Source organism: Diceros bicornis, chromosome 5 (assembly GCF_020826845.1).
Source record: "Diceros bicornis minor isolate mBicDic1 chromosome 5, mDicBic1.mat.cur, whole genome shotgun sequence".
Lineage (NCBI taxonomy): Eukaryota > Metazoa > Chordata > Mammalia > Perissodactyla > Rhinocerotidae > Diceros > Diceros bicornis.
In genome coordinates, this window is record NC_080744.1 from 39,985,153 (window position 1) to 40,006,993 (window position 21,841).

At 45.9% G+C, this 21,841-nt stretch overlaps 1 protein-coding gene across 3 annotated transcripts in view; it reads left to right on the forward strand.

Annotated features, from left to right (window-relative positions):
* Positions 1–21,841, forward strand: part of CAPN3 (calpain 3) — a 45,266-nt gene that overhangs the window by 13,210 nt on the left and 10,215 nt on the right. For 2 of the 3 annotated variants that reach the window (XM_058541349.1, XM_058541347.1), the window contains exons 2-12: positions 7,811–7,880; positions 9,502–9,620; positions 11,192–11,325; positions 12,329–12,497; positions 13,357–13,500; positions 15,389–15,472; positions 16,362–16,447; positions 18,590–18,667; positions 19,465–19,625; positions 20,989–21,158; positions 21,508–21,519. In XM_058541349.1, the coding sequence (XP_058397332.1) occupies positions 7,811–7,880; positions 9,502–9,620; positions 11,192–11,325; positions 12,329–12,497; positions 13,357–13,500; positions 15,389–15,472; positions 16,362–16,447; positions 18,590–18,667; positions 19,465–19,625; positions 20,989–21,158; positions 21,508–21,519 (1,227 nt within the window). The remainder of the gene's footprint in view (positions 1–7,810; positions 7,881–9,501; positions 9,621–11,191; positions 11,326–12,328; positions 12,498–13,356; positions 13,501–15,388; positions 15,473–16,361; positions 16,448–18,589; positions 18,668–19,464; positions 19,626–20,988; positions 21,159–21,507; positions 21,520–21,841) is intronic. The other variant, XM_058541350.1, reaches the window with a different exon arrangement.

Consider the following 21,841-nt stretch of genomic DNA (forward strand, 5'->3'; position numbering starts at 1 on the left):
AGCCAGAAAACCAAGATGAAGGCCATCATGTGGAAAAGGCCAAAGGTAGGGATAGGAGGGACAGAGTTTCAAGAGACAGCTCCTGGGGATAGGAGGTCAAGTGGTCCAGAGCCTAAGGCCAAGGATCTGCTCTGAGCAAATGGCTTATCTAGGTTCTCCTACTCATGTGCCCCCAAAATACCTTCCTGGCTTCCTCCTGAAGGAGGATGTTATTTTCTACCCCTGAACTAGAGATTCTTATAATACTTTATAGGTCCCTGAAACTGTAAATATTTTTAAGAGAGCTAATGCACTGACAAATTCATAGTAAAATAGTAAGCTATAAGTGATCCTCACGGTTCTTCTTGAGAGCAGGTATTCTGGGGGTGGGACAGTGGTGTGGTTCAGAGTACTAAGGGTCATGATTTCAAGGACAGTTCCATGGAAGGTCATGAACAGTTAATAGGGGGCTGCAGGAGGCTAAAGACTTGCCTTCTCAACATTTTGCCTAAGGCTGGCTATCAGTGATGTGTCACTTCTGTTTAAACAGAAAAGTCCATGCTGACCAGCCAGACTCCTTACAGGGTGAAACAGTTTGCTCAAGGATACCTTACTGCGCAACTTAGGAGTCCATTTATTTTAGTGGAATAGGTCAAAGCACTTCTCCCTGCATGGAGGCACTTACAACCCCAAAGGGTCACTGCATATAGAGCAGGCAAGGAACTCTCTAAACCAGGGAGCTCCAAGGCGGCATGTCTGCAACCTAGTGGGTCTGCAAGATGATCCACTGGATTGCATGAAAAAATATTTGAACTAGTTCGGTTTTTTAAATAAACTTTTAATTTTAGAACAGTTTTAGATTTACAGAAAAATTGTGAAGCCAGTACAAAGAGTTCTCATACACCTTGCACCCAGTTTTCCGTTATTAACATCTTACATTACTCTGGTACATTTGTTACAATTAGTCAACCAAAATTGATACATTATTATTAACTGAAGTAAATCCATACTTTATTCAGATTTCGTTAGTTTTTTTTTTTTTTTAATTTTCTTTTTCCCCCAAAGCCCCAGTAGATAGTTGGACGTCATAGGTGCACATCCTTCTAGTTGCTGTATGTGGGACACTGCCTCAGCATGGCCAGAGAAGCGGTGTGTCGGTGCGTGCCCGGGATCTGAACCTGGGCCGCCAGTATCGGAGCGCGAGCACTTAACCGCTAAGCCACGGGGCCAGCCCATGATTTTGTTAGTTTTTACCTAATATCCTTTTTCTGTTTCAAGATTCCACCTAGGATATGACACTACATTTAGTAGTAACATCTCTTTAACCTCCTCTTGGCTGTGACAGTTTCTCAGACTTTGCTTGTTTCTGATGATCTTGATAGTTTTGAGTACTAGTCAGGAATTTTGTATAATATTCCTCAATTGAACAATTTTCTGCTAGTTTTCTCCTGATTAGAGTGGGCTTATAGGTTTTGGGGAGCAAGATCACAGAGGTAAAGTGCCATTTTCATCACATTATATATCAAGGGTAGAGACTATCAACATGTCTGATCATTGTTGACCTTGAGAACCTGGCTGAAGTAGTGTTGACCTTGAGAACCTGGCTGAAGTAGTGTTGACCTTGAGAACCTGGCTGAAGTAGTGTTGACCTTGAGAACCTGGCTGAAGTAGTGTATGTCAGTTTTCTCTACTGTAAAGTTACTTTTCCCCCCTTTTCCTTCTTTGGAAGCAAGTTACTACACATAAGCCCAAATTTAAGGAGGAGTGGGGAGTTAGATTTTACCTCCCTGAGGGCAGAGTATCTACATCAAGTCTTGGGAATTCTGCATGGGAGCTTTGTCTATTCTCTCTATTTGTTTGTTTTTTCAAACACTTACTTATATCAATGTGGACTCATGGATATTTATTTTGTATTTTGCATTAAAATGCAATACTACTTTATTTATTTTGTTGCTCAGATCTTTCCACCGTTAGCCATTGGGAGTTCTTTCAGTTGGCTCCTGTGTCCATTGGACATACCCTTATTATTGTGGGGGTTTTTTTCTTTGAGCACTTTCTTACTTTTTGGCACTACAAGATGCTCCAGGCTCATTTGTATATTTCCTCTCCCAGTCCTAGAAGCAACCATTTCCCCACGGAGCCCTGGTACCTTTTATTGGAAAATAGTGTTAAAAACCAAGATCAGGGCGCCAAGTGTGCTCATTGCTACTGGGGTGTCATTGTCATTGTCCCTCTCAGCTGATAGACAAAGGAAATATATGTGTGGGCTAATCCTTGTATTATAGATATGTGTATGTATACATATCTATAAATATTTCTATATGTAACTATCTGTATCTACAATAAGTGGAATATGAGTTCTTACGGACTTATACCAAAGTATTTCTGTGTGTGTGTGTGTGTGTGTGTGTGTGTGTGTGTGTGTGTGTGTTATTGTAAATGGAATTTTTTTAAATGTCAAATTCCAGTTGTTCATTGCTGGTATATAGAAAAGCAACTGACTTATATATTCTAACCTTCTATCTTGCAACCATGCTATACTTGCTTATTAGTTCCAGGAGGGTTTTTTTTCTTTTTGTCATTTGTTGGGGTTTTCAACACAATCACGTCATCTGTGAATAAAGACAGTTTATCTCTTCTTTTCCAACCTTTATAACTTTCATTTTCTTTTCTTGTTTTATTGCATTAGCTAAGACTTCTAGTATGATGTTGAATAAAACTGGTAAGAGGAGACATTTTGACTTGTTCCTGATCTTAGGGGGAAAACATCTAGTTTCTCACCATTAAATATGAAGATAGTTGCAGTTCTTTTAAAAAGTGAATGTCCTAAGTTGAGGACATTCCCCTCTATTCCTAGGAGTTTTTATCATGAATGGGTGCTGGATTTTGTCAAATGCTTTTTCTGTATCAATTAATATGATCATATGATTTTTCTTTTTAGCCTGTTGTGGTGGATTACACTGATTGATTTTCAAATGTTGAACCAGCCTTGCATACATGAAATAAATCAACTTTGGCTATGGTGTATAATTCCATTTATACATTGTTGTATTTGAATTGCTAATATTTTGTTGAGGATTTTGTTTCTATGTTCATAACAGATATTGGTCTGTAGTTGTCCTTTCTTGCAATGTCTTTTTCTGGTTTGGGTATGCTGGACTCATAGAATGAGTTAAGCAGTGTTCCCTCTGCTTCTTTTTTTTTATTATTTTTTTTCCCCCAAAGCCCCAGTAGATAGTTGTATGTCATAGTTGCACATCCTTCTAGTTGCTGTATGTGGGATGCAACCTCAGCATGGCAAGAGAAGCGGTGCATGGGTGCGCGCCCGGGATCCGAACCCGGGCCACCAGCAGCGGAGCGTGCACACTTAACTGCTAAGCCACGGGGCCGGCCCCCTCTGCTTCTATTTTCTGGAAGACAATGTAGAGAATCGGTATCATTTCTTCCTTGAGTGTTTAGTAGAATTGGCCAGTAAAATCACCTGGATCTGGTGCTTTCTTTTTTGGAGGGTTATTAATTATTGATCAAATTTCTTTAATAGGTATAGCCATATTCAGATAATCTATTTCTCCTTGTGTGGGTTTTGGTGGCCTGTGTCTTTCAAGAAATTAGTCCATCTTTATCTAAGTTATCAAATTTGTGGGCATAGAGCTATATGTAGTATTCCTTTATTATCCTTTTAATGTTCATGGGATCAGTAGTAATGACCTCTCCTTCATTTTTTTTTTTTTTTTGTGAGGAAAATCAGCCCTGAGCTAACATCCATGCTAATCCTCCTCTTCTTGCTGAGGAAGACGGGCTCTGAGCTAACATCTATTGCCAATCCTCCTCCTTTTTTTTTCCCCAAAGCCCCAGTAGATAGTTGTATGTCATAGTTGCACATCCTTCTAGTTGCTGTATGTGGGACGCGGCCTCAGCATGGTCGGAGAAGCGGTGCATGGGTGCGTGCCCAGGATCCGAACCTGGGCTGCCAGTAGCGGAGCACGCGCACTTAACCACTAAGCCACGGGGCCAGCCCTCCTTCATTTTTGACATTGGTAATTTGTATCTTCTCTCTCTTTTTTTCTTGGTTAGCATGGTTAGGGGTTTATTAATTTTACTGACCTTTTCAAAGAACCAGTTTTTGGTTTTATTGATTTTCTCTATTGTTTTGCTGTTTTCAATTTCATCGATTCTGCTCTAATTTTTTATTATTTTTTTCTTCTGCTTGCTTTGGGCTTATATTTTTCTTCTTTCTCTAGTATCCTGAGGTAGAATATTGTTATTGATATTAGATCTTTCTTCTTTTCTAATATATGCATTTAATGCTATAAATTTCCCTCTAAGCCCTGCTTTCACTGCATCCCACATACTTTGATATCATATTTTCTTTTTTTTTCTTTTTTTTTTTTTTTTTTTGTGAGGAGATCAGCCCTGTGCTAACATCCGCCAATCCTCCTCTTTTTTTGCTGAGGAAGACGGCCCTGGGCTAACATCTGTGCCCATCTTCCTCCACTTTATATGGGACGCCGCCACAGCATGGCTTGCCAAGCAGTGCGTCGGTGCGCGCCCGGGATCCGAACCAGCGAACCCCGGGCCGCCGCAGCAGAGCGCGCGCACTTAACCGCTTGCGCCACCGGGCCGGCCCCGATATCATATTTTCATTTTCACTTAGTTCATAATATTTTTAAAGATTTTTTTTATTTATTTATTTATTTTTTCTCCCAAAGCCCCAGCAGATAGTTGTATGTCATAGCTGCACATCCCTCTAGTTGCTATATGTGGGACGCGGCCTCAGCATGGCCGGAGAAGCGGTGCGTCGGTGCACGCCCGGGATCCGAACCCAGGCCGCCAGCAGCGGAGCACGTGCACTTAACCGCTAAGCCACCGGGCCGGCCCATTCATAATATTTTTAAACTTCTCTTGAAACTCCTTCTTTGGCCCATGTGTTATTTAGAAGTGTGTTGAAGGTAAACATGGTATATTGAAGATTCTCTACTACTGCAAAAAGTGTGACTCCATTCAAATACCTGGACCTCAAACAGATGGAAGAGATATCAGTGTAGATATCAAAACTATTTCCAAAGAGTTATATTCAGAGTTTTACTTCCATCCCTATTCCCACCACCTTATTCCTTTCTTCCTCCTATAGGTAACCTTCTCAAAAATTAGTTCCCAAGTAGTCAGCCCTGGAGTTGGTGGGAGGTGGGAGGATGAGGAGTGCTTCTGAACTTATAGACCCAAGGAGAGGAAGCTATACCTGTGAGAGCTAAAAAATGTAGCCAAAATTCTAGTATTTGAATCACTCTATAATATATTCCTCATAACAGGGGCAGAACATACAGCAGTCAAGTGTCTCAGCTGGTGAGTAACAGAGGCCAAATCAAACTAGCTTAAACCAATAAAAGCTTATATAACTTGAATGCTCAAGGGTGATGTTGGATTTAGGCACACTGAATCCAGCCCTCAAACCATGTCATCAAGACATTATTATCTATCACCTCCCTCCTCTCTGCCTCCCCCCACTGCCTTGTCTGTTTCCTCTAGCTGGCTTTATTCTCAAGCAGGCTAATGTCATAATGGGGCAAAGATGCCACTGGCAGCTTCAGGCTGACACTCTACCAGCTTAGCAACTCCAGCAGAAGAATGTATTTCTTTCTCAATAGTTACAATGAAAGTCTTGGCCCATACCTTATCGGCCCAGATTTGGTCATGTGCCCATCCTAAACCAAGTACTTGCCCCTACTATATGTCTGGAGCTGAGTGAAGAGGGAAACCCACCAGAATGTCATGGGCTGACAGTGGGGTTGCTCCCCAGTGGAAAATCGACGTATAATCCCAGGAGAAGGGGGAATGTATTTTAAGGAGGCAAAACACTGGGGAGACAAAAATAATGTATGTCCACTATACCTTAATTGGCTCCTTTGTTTTTTAAGAGGAAGGAGTCTTGTTTGGAATAATGAGTTTTACATTTTCTTAATGGGAAATGGGTTTTGTTGGGTTATTTTTGCTGAGGAAGATTGTCCCTGAGCTAACATCTGTGCCAATCTTCCTCTATTTTGTATGTGGGTCGCCGCCACAGCATCGCTTGATGAGTGGTATAAGTCCGTGCCCAGGATCCGAACCCATGAACCCCAGGCTGCCAAAGCAGAGCACGTGAATTTAACCACTCCACCACCAGGCTGGCCCCTGGGAAATGGTTTTTAAAGACCACAATCTGGATGTTGATGTTCTCTTTATTACAAGATTGTTATTGCTTCTAGTTTTTCTTTTAGTGCAGAGAGATAGGAAATATATTTTTAGAGAAACAAAAATAAATTTAGTTACATATCTAATTCAACTTTAACATTGCAAGGTTGTTACTTAACTTATTCAGTTTTATAGTGTTACATATTTTCTTTTATACTAAAAGAAACTTAGTTCCTAATGACATTAATGTAAATTCTTATTTACTTTATTCTACGGTATACATGTCAAAGTTTTAAAATAATAACAGTATATATTATTATTATGTCTTATGGTTCATATTTCTTTATGGTTTTGATTTTTGACCTTAAGATATATCCCAAAGGGGGTAAACAGTCAAAATGTTATATTTTAAGTCACTTGACATCATTCTTTTTATATGTGTGGTCATGCCGCCAACTATAAATAGGCAACTTCCTTGGCATCAGTTTGCTTTCAGCTTTTACAGATAGCTTTTTAAAACTATCTTTTCTTTAATTTTGGCTTTTAATTCTGGAAAAATTTACATGGCTCCTAAGTCAAAACTATTTCCAAAGAGTTATATTCAGAGTTTTACTTCCATAACTATTCCCACCACCTTATTCCTTTCTTTCTCCTATAGGTAACCTTCTCAAAAACTATTGTTTTTGGTTTATCCTTTCATTGTATTAAGAGTTTCAGAGGGGAGGTGTGCGTGGTGTGGACTAAGCAAGGCTTTCCATCTAGCAGGAGGGATAGATCCCTGAGAGCAGGGAGCCAAGGCTCACTTGGGTGTACCAGGTTGTAGTGATGGTGGGGGCAGCAGGGGGAGACAGAGAGAAAGAGAGAGACAATTGTGCCACAGGGAGAGCAAGTCTCCTTGAAGCTGTGAAGAATGGGGTTAAAACCAAAACACAGAATCTATAACTATTTCAAAATTTAGAAAGTTAAAAAAACAAAGCATAAGACATCCAAACAAAACCAAGAGCACCCTCTGGTGGCCTCTGTTGGGCTGCACATCATCGGTAGGACCCCGACTTGAGAACTGCTGGGCCAGGGGTGCCCTACTGGGTTAGCTCAAATCAAGAAACGCACCTCCCAAGATGGGGAGGCCGGCGAGGCCCACACCAAAATTTCCTCTCTGCTCTCCCCAGCTCTCAAGTCCTGTGGACCCTGGGATATACGCTGACTCTAAATGTCTATGTTGCCACATCTTGGGAAGAAAGATCCTTATTTTCCCTCCTGGACCTCTTTTCCTGGCACAGAAAAGAAAAAAGCTAGAGTGATGCTTTCTATTGTCCCTTTGCCAAAGCTGTGACAGTAATGACACCACCCCAACTCTCAAGGCGCATCCTTACTCAGACAGCATGACAGTGTGAGGGGGTGGTGTGGAACAATGAGAAAAGGAGGCACGCTTCTCGCTTTTACCGCTTACTAGCTGTGTGTCCTTGGGCCAGTTTCTTAACCTCTCAGAGCCTCGGTTTCCTTATCTGAAAAATAAGAATGATAGCATCCAATTCACAGGCTGTTTTTGGAAGCTTAAATGAGTGGTATGTGTAAAACTCCTGATACGTGATGCCAGGACTACATATGGACCTCAATAAATAATAGCTACTACTACTATTATTATTTCCTTTTTGTTTCACAGGAAATTTGCAAGAATCCCCGATTTATTATTGGTGGAGCCAACAGAACCGACATCTGTCAAGGAGATCTAGGTAGGAGTGCCCCTCGGGTCATATCCAGCCTGACAATCAAGGGGTGATTAAAAGATGTGATCCCTTTACAGAAGTAAAGGGAAAATAGTCTGTTTTTGCTTTGAATGACTTTTGGGAGGAGGTTTTTATAACATTACTTTATGCTCATTTATCTATCTGCTGGTGATTGCTTCATTTAATTTCGCTTCCTCCCACATTTCTCATCAGTTCTTTGTCTTGTGTCACGGGAGGTGTGCTTCATTCCGCAGCCTCCCGCTAGAGTCTCGAGGACACTAACCACCCCACTCAGCAAGACAAAAGCTCTGTTTTCACTGTACCCATCCTCCTTAGAAGACAGCTCTGAAACTGTCTGTGTATCACGCATGTCCCTCAGGCACGTAGCATCCATGAACACACACAAAATGCAGTACTGAAAAGAGTGCTTTTACCTCAAACTCTTGTTTAAATTGCCCCAGAAGAGCTCCACATTAAAGGAGTCTTTCAGCAAAGGCATTTGCCATGTGGATGAGCATCCGATTTTCTGTCTGGTTAGTTAGCTCTCTGTTCCATCAGACCTTCCTCTCTCTCGGCATCGTGTTCAGGAAGTATTATCCTGGGTGTGGACTGCGGGAAAGCTCTGTGAAGGGCTTGAGGGGAAAGGGCACCCAAAACTAAATGAAAGGAATTAGGCTTATTTGGCCCCAGAAAGAGAGGCTGAGGAGGTTTTGGGTATCTGGGTTCCTGCACGGGAAGGAAGGCTGCCGGCAGAGCCCTGGGCAAGCCAATAATCCGGAGCTTGGAACCAATACACTGTTTCAAAGGAGAGGCTGGCTGCTACAGCGGGGCCAGGAGGAGGGGGCTGCTGGCAGCTCTCAGCCTCCCCTCTGCAGACTCAAGGATGCTATCACATCCCGCACAGCAAAACAAAGGCCCTGCATAGCTTAACCCATCCACCTTAGAAGGCAGTTCTGTGACTGTCAGGGTACCAGGCTGCCCCTTGGGTGTTCACACACACTCACACACACACACACACATAACACACACACACAGCAAAATGTCACCTCCAGCTACATATAGTACCGTGCCAGAAAGGAAGTTCAGAGAATAAGAAAATGTCTCCATCTCCTTCCATTGCCAGCGGTGTCTCAGTGCCCCCTATAGACTGGTTCCAAGGCAGCTGTCTAACTGGCTTTCCTTACAATACAAATCTGCTTGACTGGTGGCTCTCAGATGCTCAGTCTCTGCTGAGGTCAGAAGGGGAAATGGACTCACATTGCAAAGGTACGGGGCAGGGTGGATTTCCTACAAGTGTTAGGAAGAACGACCCATTATGACCTACTGCTCTGTCTCCATTGAGATCCAAAAAGGAAGTGAGCTTACATTGCAGATGGAGGAATTGCCTACAGCCTTCAGGAAAACCAGTCAGGAAGGAGTAAGTTACCCTGTGGATTGCATTGTTAAGGGACTGCTGTCAGACTCCTTCCCTGGGTGGACCTGTCTGTAAGGTCAGATCTGGAAGAAGGACAGTGAGCCAAGTGGACCCCATTCTTCAGAGAAGTGGAGCAGCCAGCTGGGATTGGGTCTTTTTCTTCCCTCGAGGTGCAGGCCCCTCCTGTGACCTGTGCCCCATGCTTGCCTGCAGGGGACTGCTGGTTTCTCGCGGCCATTGCTTGCCTGACCCTGAACGAGCGCCTGCTTTTCCGAGTCATACCCCACGATCAGAGTTTCACGGAAAACTACGCTGGGATCTTCCACTTCCAGGTGAGGTCATGGGAGTGTAGTTCAGAGTGTAGTTCAGCTGCAGTCCACCCACCACTGGTCTCCTAGCCTTGACTTCCCAGTGGCTCCAGGAAAGGTTCCACCCACCCTCCCAGCCATGGCTGTGGGCAGTGACTCCCCTAAGGCCCCAAGCCTGTGAGGAAGTGGTTGTTTATCTCAGCCTCCTCAACCCCCTACACCTTCCGTTCTGCCCCAGAAAGGCAGGAAGACATCCTGTTTGCTGGTGTGGGTCTATTTTTGCCTCTCCAGCTGGCCAGCTGCTGTGTTATTACCCGCAGCCCTTCCCAAGCAGGTCCCTGAGACATTAGCACTGGGAATCTGTAGGGCCCTTTAGGTTGTAAAGGAAACCCCAACCACAACTGTGGCTCCTGTTTACTTGTTTCCCTTTAAGGCAGATCTGTACCAAGTCTATCACTCACCTCTTCTAGGCCCTGGATGAAAAGTCTGGTTAATCTGGGGACCAGGTTTCTGGTTTGGCCCAGAAATGAATCTTTTGGTTCCAGAATCAATTCAACCATTGGAAATGTTCTGGATCCAAATTGTCCTGGCATAGAGCCAAATTCCTGGGTGCCAGCCCAGAACTGAAGTGAGTTCCATGTGTGGGGATCTAGCAGATACTGGGGTTCCGAAGTGTCCATCTGTCTCCAGCCCTGAAGGCTCCTCATGTCCTGAGACCCACTCAAATCATCAGCTGATGAGCCTGCTGATCTCGTACCCCAGGACTGAAGGCCCCAGAAAAGGTCTTCTCTTCAGATTCAGGGTCAGTGTCCTGCTGCCGTCCAGCATGGGCAAGCCAGCCAGGCCCTGAATTTTGTTTCTGCCCTGTGCCATCAAGCTGATAAGTTCCCTCTGACATTTAAAGGATCTGATATCTAAAGGGCCATGAATACAAAGATCAGACAGATTTTTGCACTCTTATCAATAAGGGAAAAAAATGTCATTAGAAGGAAATTATACTACATTTGACTTTCTTCAGCTGAAAGCAATTTGTTCATAAAAGAACAATATGCAGAATGGACATTATTGGACAATGTTCCTGCTACAACCAGAGTACACTCTGGGTCACTTTTGTCTTCCATGACAATCCTTCTTCTTCAGCGGCAATTTCTACCTTGTTTGTTATCAAGAAATTCACAAATCAATACATTACCTTTCCCTAGACAATAGTTCTCAACCCTGCTGCACATTAGAATCAGCTGAGATTCCTACGAATACCGATATCTAGGCCCCACCCCAGACCTACTGAGCAGGAGAATGAAAATCCCAAATCCTCAGATATTCATGGAGCACCTACCATCCCCAGTACTAAGCTGGACTCTGCAGAAGAGACAAACTGGTTTGTAAGTCACTTCCAGCCTTCAAGGAGCTCAAAGTCCAGTTAGAGAAAGATTCACACACTCCAAACCCAGACTAGTATGAATAAGCACCAAGATGCAGAGCCAAGGAAATGGGACTGCTTTGGGATCAAAGAGACCTCTAAGGAATGTGAAGTAGGGACACACTTCCCAGTGGTAATCTGAGGATGTGACTCTGTGCTTGATGCTTCCGTGCAGTTCTGGCGCTATGGAGACTGGGTGGACGTGGTTATTGATGACTGCCTGCCAACTTACAACAATCAACTGGTTTTCACCAAATCCAACCACCGCAATGAGTTCTGGAGTGCTCTGCTGGAGAAGGCTTATGCTAAGTAAAGCAACACTTTAGAATGTGAGGCAGGGCTAGAGGTGAGGAGGTGGGCTACAAAATCCAGCCGAGGACTCACTCACAAGAGGAGGCATGTGTCTACATGTGTGCATACATGTATGCATGTGTGCGTGCATGTGTGTGTGTGTTCAACTGTGACCCAAAGTCAGAGAAGATCAGGTCCAGGGAGCAATGGCTCTAACTAAAAACACTATGTTTAAGAATAAAAATGAAGGGGCTGGCCCAGTGGCGTAGTGGTTAAGTGCACGCGCTCCACTGCAGCGGCCCAGGGTTCACAGGTTCAGATCCCAGTTGCGCACTGATGCACCGCTTGTTAAGCCATGCTGTGGCAGCATCCCATATAAAGTAGAGGAAGATGGGCACGGATGTTTGCCCAGAGCCAGTTTTCCTCGGCAAAAAGAGGAGGATCGGCGACAGATGTTAGCTCAGGGCTAATCTTTCTCACGAGAAAAAGAAAAGAATAAAAATGAAGACGTGTAGGAAATCTTTAGTTTTAGCTTCCCAGAGTGAGCTCTTTAATTCTGCCTTCATGGTGGCGTTGCAAGTCCTACATCCAAGCATTATATCTCTGGAGTTCAGATCCCAGGGTCTTGCTTGGCTCAACCTCATGAGTTGTAGAATATTAATAAAGCCATGTTGTCTCTCAACTTAGAAGCCCCACCCCAGCTACTAATGGCTTTAATAGAGCCCCACCTCAGAGTTCAGGGTATAGTGGAAAGAGAACTGTCAGGAAGTGGGAATAGCTAGGTTCTGGTCCCAGTGCTTCTGGCTCTCTGTGGCCTTGGGTGAGTCATTTAGCCTCTGGAGCCCTGTTTCTCCACCATGAAGAAATGGAATCATAGTACCTATCCCATTAGCTTACAGAGTTGTTGGAGAATTGGATGAGAGAACGTCACAGGATCCACAAGTAAAGTTCTGGTGGCAATGGTGCCTGGGTCATATTTCCTGGAACCCTGTGACCCCAGGTTGGTCTTCCTCTCTCCGAGGCTCCACGGTTCCTATGAAGCCCTGAAAGGTGGGAACACTACAGAGGCCATGGAGGACTTCACAGGAGGGGTGACAGAGTTTTTTGAGATCAAGGAAGCTCCCAGTGACATGTACAAGATCATGAAGAAAGCCATCGAGAGAGGCTCCCTCATGGGCTGCTCCATTGATGTAAGTCTGGGGTGTGGCGTGCAGGGCAGGGAGCAGCCAAATATAGGGAAGCCTTACCCAATGAATAGCAACATGGGGCTTTCTTCTGGGACAGGGTGAATGTTTTGTTTTAGGAAGCAGGAACTGGCTCTCAACTTTCAAAATTGGGAATTCCTCAAGGAAAAAGAGTTCCTGGAGATCAACAAAGAGATTGGGCAAGGACATTTCAATCTGGAATATTGGAAATAGGTCCAGAGGCCTATGTCAGTGCGGGCCTCTGTGCCCGGTGCTGCTCAGCCCCAGCATGCCCCAATTAAGCCAGCCACATACTTGGCTATGGACCTGAGCCTACCAGTTCTCTAAGAAAGCTTCCCAGTCATTGAGCGTTGATTGTATCTCTCACCTGGGACATGGGCTTTGTGTTGTAATCTGCGAGAAGCTCAGCCTGCGGTCCCCCTCTCAGTGCAACAAAGTGGTGTGAACTGAGACCGGAGCCAAGGCTAAGGAGATGGCAGACTGGCCAGGCCTCCTGTGTTTCAGGAGACACACCTGCCCTGGGGGCTGCTCAGTGTTTAATAGCTTTGGCGCTTTCCATTCTTGAGGAAGGGGCCCAAGCTGAATTCCTGTTCCTTCCTCTCCCAATACTCCTAATGGGTAGGAAAGCCTGGGGAGATCAGTTAGCATAAAACACCCATAGATGAACATTTTCTTTCTGTATCATTTTTCTCCATCTTTTCTCCATTCATGGTCTGTTTCTCTCTCCTGTTTTCCTTTGTCTGTCCCCTCTCTTCCCTCTGTCTCTTTCCTTTCCCATCACCCTCATTTGTTTGCTCTCTCTCCCTCTCCTGGACTGTCCCCTGCCCTTCACGTCGGACCTCAGGATGGCACAAACATGACCTATGGAACCTCTCCTTCTGGGCTGAAAATGGGGGATTTGATTGAACGGATGGTGAGGAATATGGATAACTCACGGCTCAGGGACTCAGACCTCATCCCCAGAGACTCAGATGACAGACCAAGCCGGGTGTGTACACCTCCAATTGTCCAGACCCAATTGACCATCCCACCTACGCTATTGGTGTCAAACTCCCCTCAGCAGCCAGTGCCTTACACACAGACCCCCACCGGGCCTCCCAAGGGTCTGGGTTGGAATAACTTGCCTGTTCCAAGGCTCCTGAAAAAGGTGGGAGAGACAGGATTTGGAGAGAATCTCTGTGGGACTGCCTTTTTACTCCATGGTCCAGGCAGTTTCTCTGATAACAAATTAACAGGCAGAAATACAGGTGAGACTTCAATTATTTTAAAATATTTCTCCTCTCCTAATTCATTCATTTATTCATTGAGCACATATTTATTGAGCTCCTACTGGGTGCCAGGCATTCTTATGGGAAACAAAGAAAATTCTCTCCCCTTTTCACTATTCAAGTAAATAAAGCAAAGTCTCTCCCCTCATAGAGTATTCATATTCTAGTTCTTTCAGAAGTAATACATGCTCAGTGACGAATACTGAGCCATATAGTAAAGCAGAGGAAAAATTAACCTACATTTTCCCCATCTAAAGATAATAACTCTTAACATTTGGTATATGTCCTTTCAGCATTTTTCAATGCACACAATCTAAATTTTTATTTTTAAAATGTTGTCAATGGTATGTACCTCTTTGCAGCATGCTTTTTTCCAGTTAACTTTATATTCTTATGTGCCAATAAGAATTATATTCTTTTTTATGAGAATTATATTCTTAATGTGTCTCCCATAACATTTTTTAGTGGCTGCACAATATTCCAATGTACAGATGTTATTATTTATTTACCCAATACCCTATTCTTGGAAAATTAGATTGTTTTTCTGATTTTGGCTATTATTTTTAAATGCTATAATGAGCATCCTAATAGATAAATCTTTGTGTACATCCATGATGATTTCCTTAGGACAGACTGCCAGCAGTGGAATTGCTAGGTATGCACACGTAATGCCAAAAGACTCATTTCAAATGGTTTCCCAGGTCTAGAACTGAGGGATTCATGAGCCTCCTGCCCGCTCCTTTTCTACTCAGCGTGATCTAGGTCATATGAAGATTGAGATCGGGAAGAGGCTGATGCCAAAAGCCCAAGCCCCACACACACCCCTCACCTTGAAAAGGGCTCCAGGAATTCCACAGCCCAGCACGGCTTTGGGAAACTCCTCTTAAAGCTGTTAACGTTATGAGGCAAAGTGAAGCCACAGAGATCCCGTCCAGGGCTCACTGGGCTTTGGTGATCCTACCCCTCTGCCAAGGATTTCCCCCGGCTGCAACTTGGAAATCTCTGCAAATGGCAGAGCTACCCTTACGCACAGTCATGTCCGAGCAGGACTCTCCTCTGTCCTCCTCAGAATTCTCTCCTTGGGCACTGTGACTCTTGATTTCTTGAACATCATGTTCTAGGTGGGTGTGGAGGAGGTGAGGGGATGTAAAGAAAAGGGTCAGACCTATACGTTTCATCTAACCCCTTTTCTCAATCCTTCTCTTCCAGGAACAGTCAACCCTGGGTGGGCTCAGGGGAAGGGGGAGCCAGAGTCCAGGGCAGCCTCCATCTGTCTCTCTTCCTCCTTTGAAAGGCCCTAAGGGATCTAGAAGGGAGGGGCTCTCACCCACCTCGCATCCCATGCTCTATGTTGCTCTCCGATGGTCAGACAGACCTTTTCAGGGCAACCAGCTTGAGGGAACCCACTTGTCTGGGCTGTGTCTTCTTGACTCTTAAGTCTTAAGGGGCCAGTGAGTGTCTTCTCAGGATTGGGAGAGACAGTTTCAGGGAGTGGAGTAGTCTTCGTCCTCACAGAACCCAGAAAATAGAACCAGTATGAACTTTATCTCAGGCGGCAGAACTTCTACTCCCCAGCCCCTGACAAGCTGTCGGGTTTTCGCTCCACAGACAATTGTTCCGGTTCAGTATGAGACAAGAATGGCCTGTGGGCTAGTCAGAGGCCATGCCTACTCGGTCACTGGGCTGGAGGAGGTAAGCCTGGTGGGGCTTGGCAGGACGGGACTTGAGGAGCTACTTGGGTTAACCTCCCGCAGTCAGGACTTAGCTTTCTGTGTCCGTGCAATCACGGGGTCCACTCAAGGCTCAGGCTAAACGCCAAACACCTGGCACCATTGGGACTGGTAGAGGTGGATCTTGCCACAAGATGGTGCTCAGTTGATCTTTGTTTTAGTGCTGAAGTTGGCAATTTTCCCAGCATTTCCAAGGAACACATAGAAATCACTTTGTTTTTGTGAAATTGATTTCACGGGCTCTCCTGTTTCCTGTTCTATCACAGTTACAGTGTTTTGCTCCCACCGGGATGTCTGGCCTTTACTGGGTCAGGTCATAGACAGGAACCTTGTCAGGCCTGTTGCACACAGTTGGGCAGGTTGTGCCCTGTTCACAGGGATGGGCAGAGAGGGTCATTGTCTGCAGCAGCCCACACAGCAGACTAGAGGAAGAGGCACCTTTTTCTGATCGGTCCATCTAGAGGGGACATTTGTCTGTAGTTCCTCAGCCAGCAGGGATGTTTTTTTCTAACTCATGCAAAGACACCTAATGTGCTAGCGGGGCCTACAATATATGCCCTGCCTCCTCCCCCAAAGCTCATCATGGCCAGATGTTTGCTGGGAAAATCACTTCTTAGAAGATGGCAAGGCAATGGTCAAGCCCTGACTCCTGCGGACTCAGTCCTAAGGTTCTGACTCCTCACCCTGCCATTCCATGAGGAGCTTCTGATTAGTCTCCTTAACCAGAACCAAGCAGGACAGCCCCCTATATGGAATCCTCCCCCTATCCCAGTCCCAGCCCTCAGGGCAAAATAGAAGACTCCCTTTCCAGAAAGGGCCCAGAGTGAGAGAGCTTTTTCTCTTTGCCCAAGGCCTGGTTCAAGAATGAGAAAGTGAAGCTCGTGCGGCTGCGGAACCCCTGGGGCCAGGTGGAGTGGAATGGCTCCTGGAGTGATAGGTAGGTGAGGAGACCCCACCAGTAGAGGACAACAGGGCCTGGGGCAAGGCTGGGTTGAGTACTGAGCCACAAGAGTACTACAAATGCTTGGTCTAAAATTACCCTCAAAACCAATGATCTGCAGAGGAGAAGAGGGGATGTGGGCCTCAGGGAACAGTGGGGAGCAGAGCCAGGGGAGCCTGGGATCCAGAGAGCTTGTTGATGGCCACTGGCTGGAAAGGAAAGATTCTAGAAAGCGTGGGCTAGGTCCAGGCGGGAGGGGAGTCTTAATGCAGGGGTGTGGACTGAACAAGTGGCTTCCTTTCTCAGTGTCTCTGTTGCCTTATCTGTAAAATGGGAACAAGATTAGCACTTACCTGGTGGGCTGCTATGAGGAAAAAATGTGATGGTGTCTGGAGAGCGCTTAGCCAGTGCTAAGATTTCCTGTCCTTCACTGTGCCCATAAGAAGGTGTTCAGGCCCTTTGAAAGAACTTTACTGCTTATCACTGAGAGCAACAGACTGGGGGCAGCAAAAATAACAAACATGAGGAAGTGATTATGAAGGCTCTAGAACATTTATGAAGCCTTTATCGCCCCACCCCAATCATTGGAACCTGATTGCCTCAGTGAGTGGAGGGCAGCCCCTTGAGCTCCTCTTTTATTCCTGAGAAGGGACAGCAGGACTCAGTATCTGAGAAGGACCACACCTAGGCTGTGTGTGCCCTCAGCCCCTGTGCTTACCTCGACACACCTCTCATCCCAGAGCATCATAATTACTAATTCATTCGGCCATTCATTCACTTAGCAAGTATTTATTGAGCACCTGCTAAATAGCAGGCACAGGTCTAGGCACTGGAGATATTCCATGAACAGGCAGCCTCCCTGGATAGACTGCGATAAGGTGCTGATCCTTCTCTCCTTACTGTCTCCTTCACTTTTCCATGCGACAAATTCTTACTTTCTCAGTGCTGAGTGTGTGCCAGGCCTCCTGCTACTGTCTGGGGACTTAGAAATGAACAGAGATACAGGCCCTGCCCTTGCAGACTTTAAGGTCCAGTGGGAAGGACAGACAAACAAACACTAATAATTACATAAGAAAAATGCTATGGTAAGGGTCACAAAGAGGGAGTCCCTCTCCTAGTTTGGGTGGGACAGGAAGAGTAGAAAAAGGTGGCCTGGAGGAAGTGGCATTTGAACTGGACTCTCTGCTCTGGGAAGACCCTTGGTGCCCTATTGGTTGTCCACTCTACTGGCCAGAGTCAGGTACCCTTGCTGTGTTCTCCAGTTGGTGTCCAGTCTTAACCTACTTCCTGTGAATGCCTCCATCACAGGGATGGCTGATAAGTGGCGCCCAGCCCTTGGTCACTCAAGGAGACTCCTCTCCCCCCAGCCCTGCATCCCTCCTTCTGGTCTCAGGAATCTCCATTTCCCCTCCTGCATCCCTTGACTCCAAGCACTTCCCCAGTCCCTTACCTTTCCAGGGACAACCCAGTTTCAGTTCCTTCTCCCTCAGTGTGCCTGAAACACAAATGTGCTTTATTTCCTCCTTCTTTGGGAGAGAGAGTGTATAAAACTTCCCAGCCTTCAAAAACACAAAGCTAGGCTGTTCCTGGGGTGGCAGGAGAAAGATGTTTACAGGCTTGGTCTTTTTCTTAGTAACTCAGTTACTTTTTCGATGACAGGCACTGTTCTGAAAGGTTTGCATCTATTATTTCCTTTATTGCTCATCACAGCCCTGTGAGTAGATGATATAATAATTCCCCTTTTGCAGTTGAGAAAACAGAAGCTGAGAGAGGTTCAGTGACACGCCCAAGGTTGCATAACTAGTACTGGTATTATCAAATTGGAATCCCAGTTTATCTATTTCCAGAGCCCAACTCTTAACCTTGAAAGTGTGAGGAGGGGTAAAAAATTCAGCTAGAAAAGGGCCAAGCCCTTGTAAACCCACTGAAGGAGTTTGGTCTTAATCCTGAGGATGGTGGGAAGCAATTATTGGTTTTACACTGAGGGTATCAGATCAGGTTTGCATTTTGATGGTTCATGCTGGCTACAACCGGAGATGGGTTACTCTTTGAACTTCATATTTCTCTGATGCCTCCTGTCCCAACCCACATCAGGCCTTCCCTTCTCCTCCTTCTATAATTCCTCCATTTTCCCTCTAGTTGGAAGGACTGGAGCTTTGTGGACAAAGAAGAGAAGGCCCGTCTGCAGCACCAGGTCACTGAGGACGGAGAGTTCTGGTGAGTCCAGGACCCAGGAGGACCCCAAAGGATAAGCGAGGGGTTGGGGAGCTGAAATCTCAAACCTCAATCCCTGGACAGAGGCCGTCCCATTCTAGCCCTGAGGAGACCTGGGCCCTGTTCTCCTCCAGCCGGAGGCCCAGCAAGGCTGAGCTTCTGAGAGGAGCCCGCCAGGTCCCGGTGACAACTGAGCCCAGGAGCAGGCCAGCATGAAGTGGCTCCTGCCTCACCTGTGCCCCTCTGCCATGCATGCTGCTCCAGCCACTTGCTCCCTGGCCTTCCCAGAGCTGTTTTCTGAACGTAGGAAACTCTACTTACTCTGCTTTCCCAATGCCACCCTCACGCTCACTCGAATCATTTCACTCCACCTTCAAGTCTCAGCTTAAAGAGAACTTTCTTTGGGACCTCCTTGTTTTCCCCAGGACTGGGATTAATTTATTTGTGATACCCATCACTCTTAAAATTGGTTGCTTAATTGTCTGTCCTTCCCCAACTCTCTCCCTTTCCCCCGTGCCTAGCACAGTGCGTGGGCCCAGCAGAGGGGCACACGGTAACCCTTTGGAGAACTGAATTGCTGCAGAGCTCTCCCATCAAGGACACATGAGTTTGAGTCCTTATTGGAAGAGATGAGTTTGGGGTGGATACATCAGAGCTGACAGTGTTTCCCTAAAAAGGAAGGACAAGGTCCTCTCTGGGACCATGACCAAGTTCCTCTGGACTATTTTATTGTGCTGTTAGCCCTGGAGTCTTACCTTTCCCAGCCTCCCACATGGGTCTCTCTTCTTCCAACCTCTCAGGATGTCATATGACGATTTCATCTACCATTTCACAAAGCTAGAGATCTGCAACCTCACAGCCGACGCCCTAGAGTCTGACAAGCTTCAGACCTGGACCGTGTCCGTGAACGAGGGCCGCTGGGTGAGGGGTTGCTCTGCCGGAGGCTGCCGCAACTTCCCAGGTGGGAGATGCTCTGGATGGGGGAAGGGTCCAAGCAGAACAAGTTCCAGGTAGAATAATATTAATAATAATATAATGATATTATTATTATATAATAAAATAGCATTTGCCGAGTCTCTACTAAGTCCCAGACATACATTATCTTATTAAACCCTCCCCATTTTATTGATAAGGAAACCGCCATGCTGAGGAACTTGCAATAGGAAGCTTGTAACAGCTTTTTTAAGGCAGCCGTAGTGGTCTAGTAGTTAAGATTTGGCACTCGCACTGCCACGGCCCGGGTTCGTTTCCCAGTCGTCTGTCAAGGGCTGTCTCACTAGGAGTCGGAATCAACTCCACGGCACTAACAACAACAAAACAGCTTTTAAGGAGGACACTGTGTCAGAACAGTACTCTGTTCGTAACGCTGCTGGAGGACTGAGTTAGCAGCTACTGTAAGAGTTCAAGCCAGAGAAGACGAAAGCTGAGGCCAAGTCAGGATAAGCACAGATGGAGGGGACAGGGCAGATTCAGGGGAGAGAATACTGGGTGATGTGTGGAAGGAAGAATGAAGAATGACTTCAAGATTCCCAGTTTGGGACCCTGAATGGATGGTGTCAATGTCACAATATAAGACACACAAGAGAAAAAAATCAGTGTGTTTTTGGGGGAGTTGATTGTGGGCTGGTAGGGAGGGGAGTTTAGTTTGGGACACAAAGTTTGAGGCACTTGTAGACTATCCAAGTGAAGATGTGTAATAGAGAATTGAATGCACACATTAAAACAGTACTTGGTTATATGATAGGGAGTCAATATGTATTTGTGGAAGGAAGGAACAAAGGATGGAAAGAAGAGAAGAAGGAAAGAAGAAAAGAAAGAAAGAAGGGAGAGAGGAAGGGAAGTTAGGAAGGGGGTCAAAAGAGAGATTGAGGCTGGGATCTACAGCTCAGACATCAGCAGCATGTAGCGAGCAGTTAAAAAGTGGAATTAGATAAGACAGCCTAGGAGAGCAGCATGGTGGGGTTAGAGAAGAGGCCTGGGATCAAATCCCAGGGACCAACTACATTTCAGGGGCAGGCGAGGAAAGTGAAGCCATCAGCAAAGACTGAGAAGGAAAGTTCAGAGGGGAAGGAAGAGCCACACAGCCAATCAGTGCAGCTCCGTCTGTATAAAGATATAGGCTACCTGTACCTAATAATTAGAAAAATTATCTATTTAAATAATTAGACAAATAATTAGACAAATGCCTGAATCATTCCTTCCATATTTATTGAGCACCTGGATGCGGGAGATGAAGATAAATAGGTTCCCTCCGTCTCATTTCCCTTCTTGATCTTTCTCGGGAGAGGCAGATCTGAACGTACGTTTCCTTTCTGGGGGCACAGACACTTTCTGGACCAACCCGCAGTACCGTCTGAAGCTCCTGGAGGAGGACGATGACCCCGATGACTCGGAGGTGATCTGTAGCTTCCTGGTGGCCCTGATGCAGAAGAACCGGCGGAAGAACCGGAAACTGGGGGCCAACCTCTTCACCATCGGCTTCGCCATCTACGAGGTGTGTAGTCCCTGCCGAGCTTCAGCCCAGGAAACAGACACCTTCTCAAGGAGGAGGCTTGCGGGGACTTCCAGAAGGGTCCCCTGGCTTCCCCAATACTCAGCGACCCCCCAGAACTCCTGGTATCAGGCCCACTTGTGTCAGAACCTCTTCGATGTTTGTAATGAGTGGAAAAAATTCAGGCTGGGGGGAGGTGGAGTGGGCAGGGCTGGCCGGGTAGGTACATGGGGAGTCAGACTTCAGCATTCACTCCACAATTGCTAGCATTCCCTTCTTGTAAGCTTCTCATCCCCATTCAGATCTGAAATCCACAGAATCTGAGCATCTTCTTTTTCCGTTTCTCCTCAAGGTTCCCAAAGAGGTAAAAAAATGGCAGCGGCCGACAGTTGTGTGCAGCATTACCTGGGGATCCTGTGTCTGTCTGTGGCACATCAGGGGGCTTCCCGGTGGGGTTTGTGGGCAGAATTATGACAGGAAAAGGTCTTGCCCTCATTACCCAACTCCAGGGCAGGTGCCTCAGGGTACTGCATGAGCTCCTGACTACCACCCTCATGATGTGCCCTTTCTCCCTTCCCACCCGAGATCGTCACACACATGTTCTCACACATCCATAGTCACTTATCCACACTCACACACACACACTTGCTCACACTCATGCACATTCACACTCACACACATAGTCA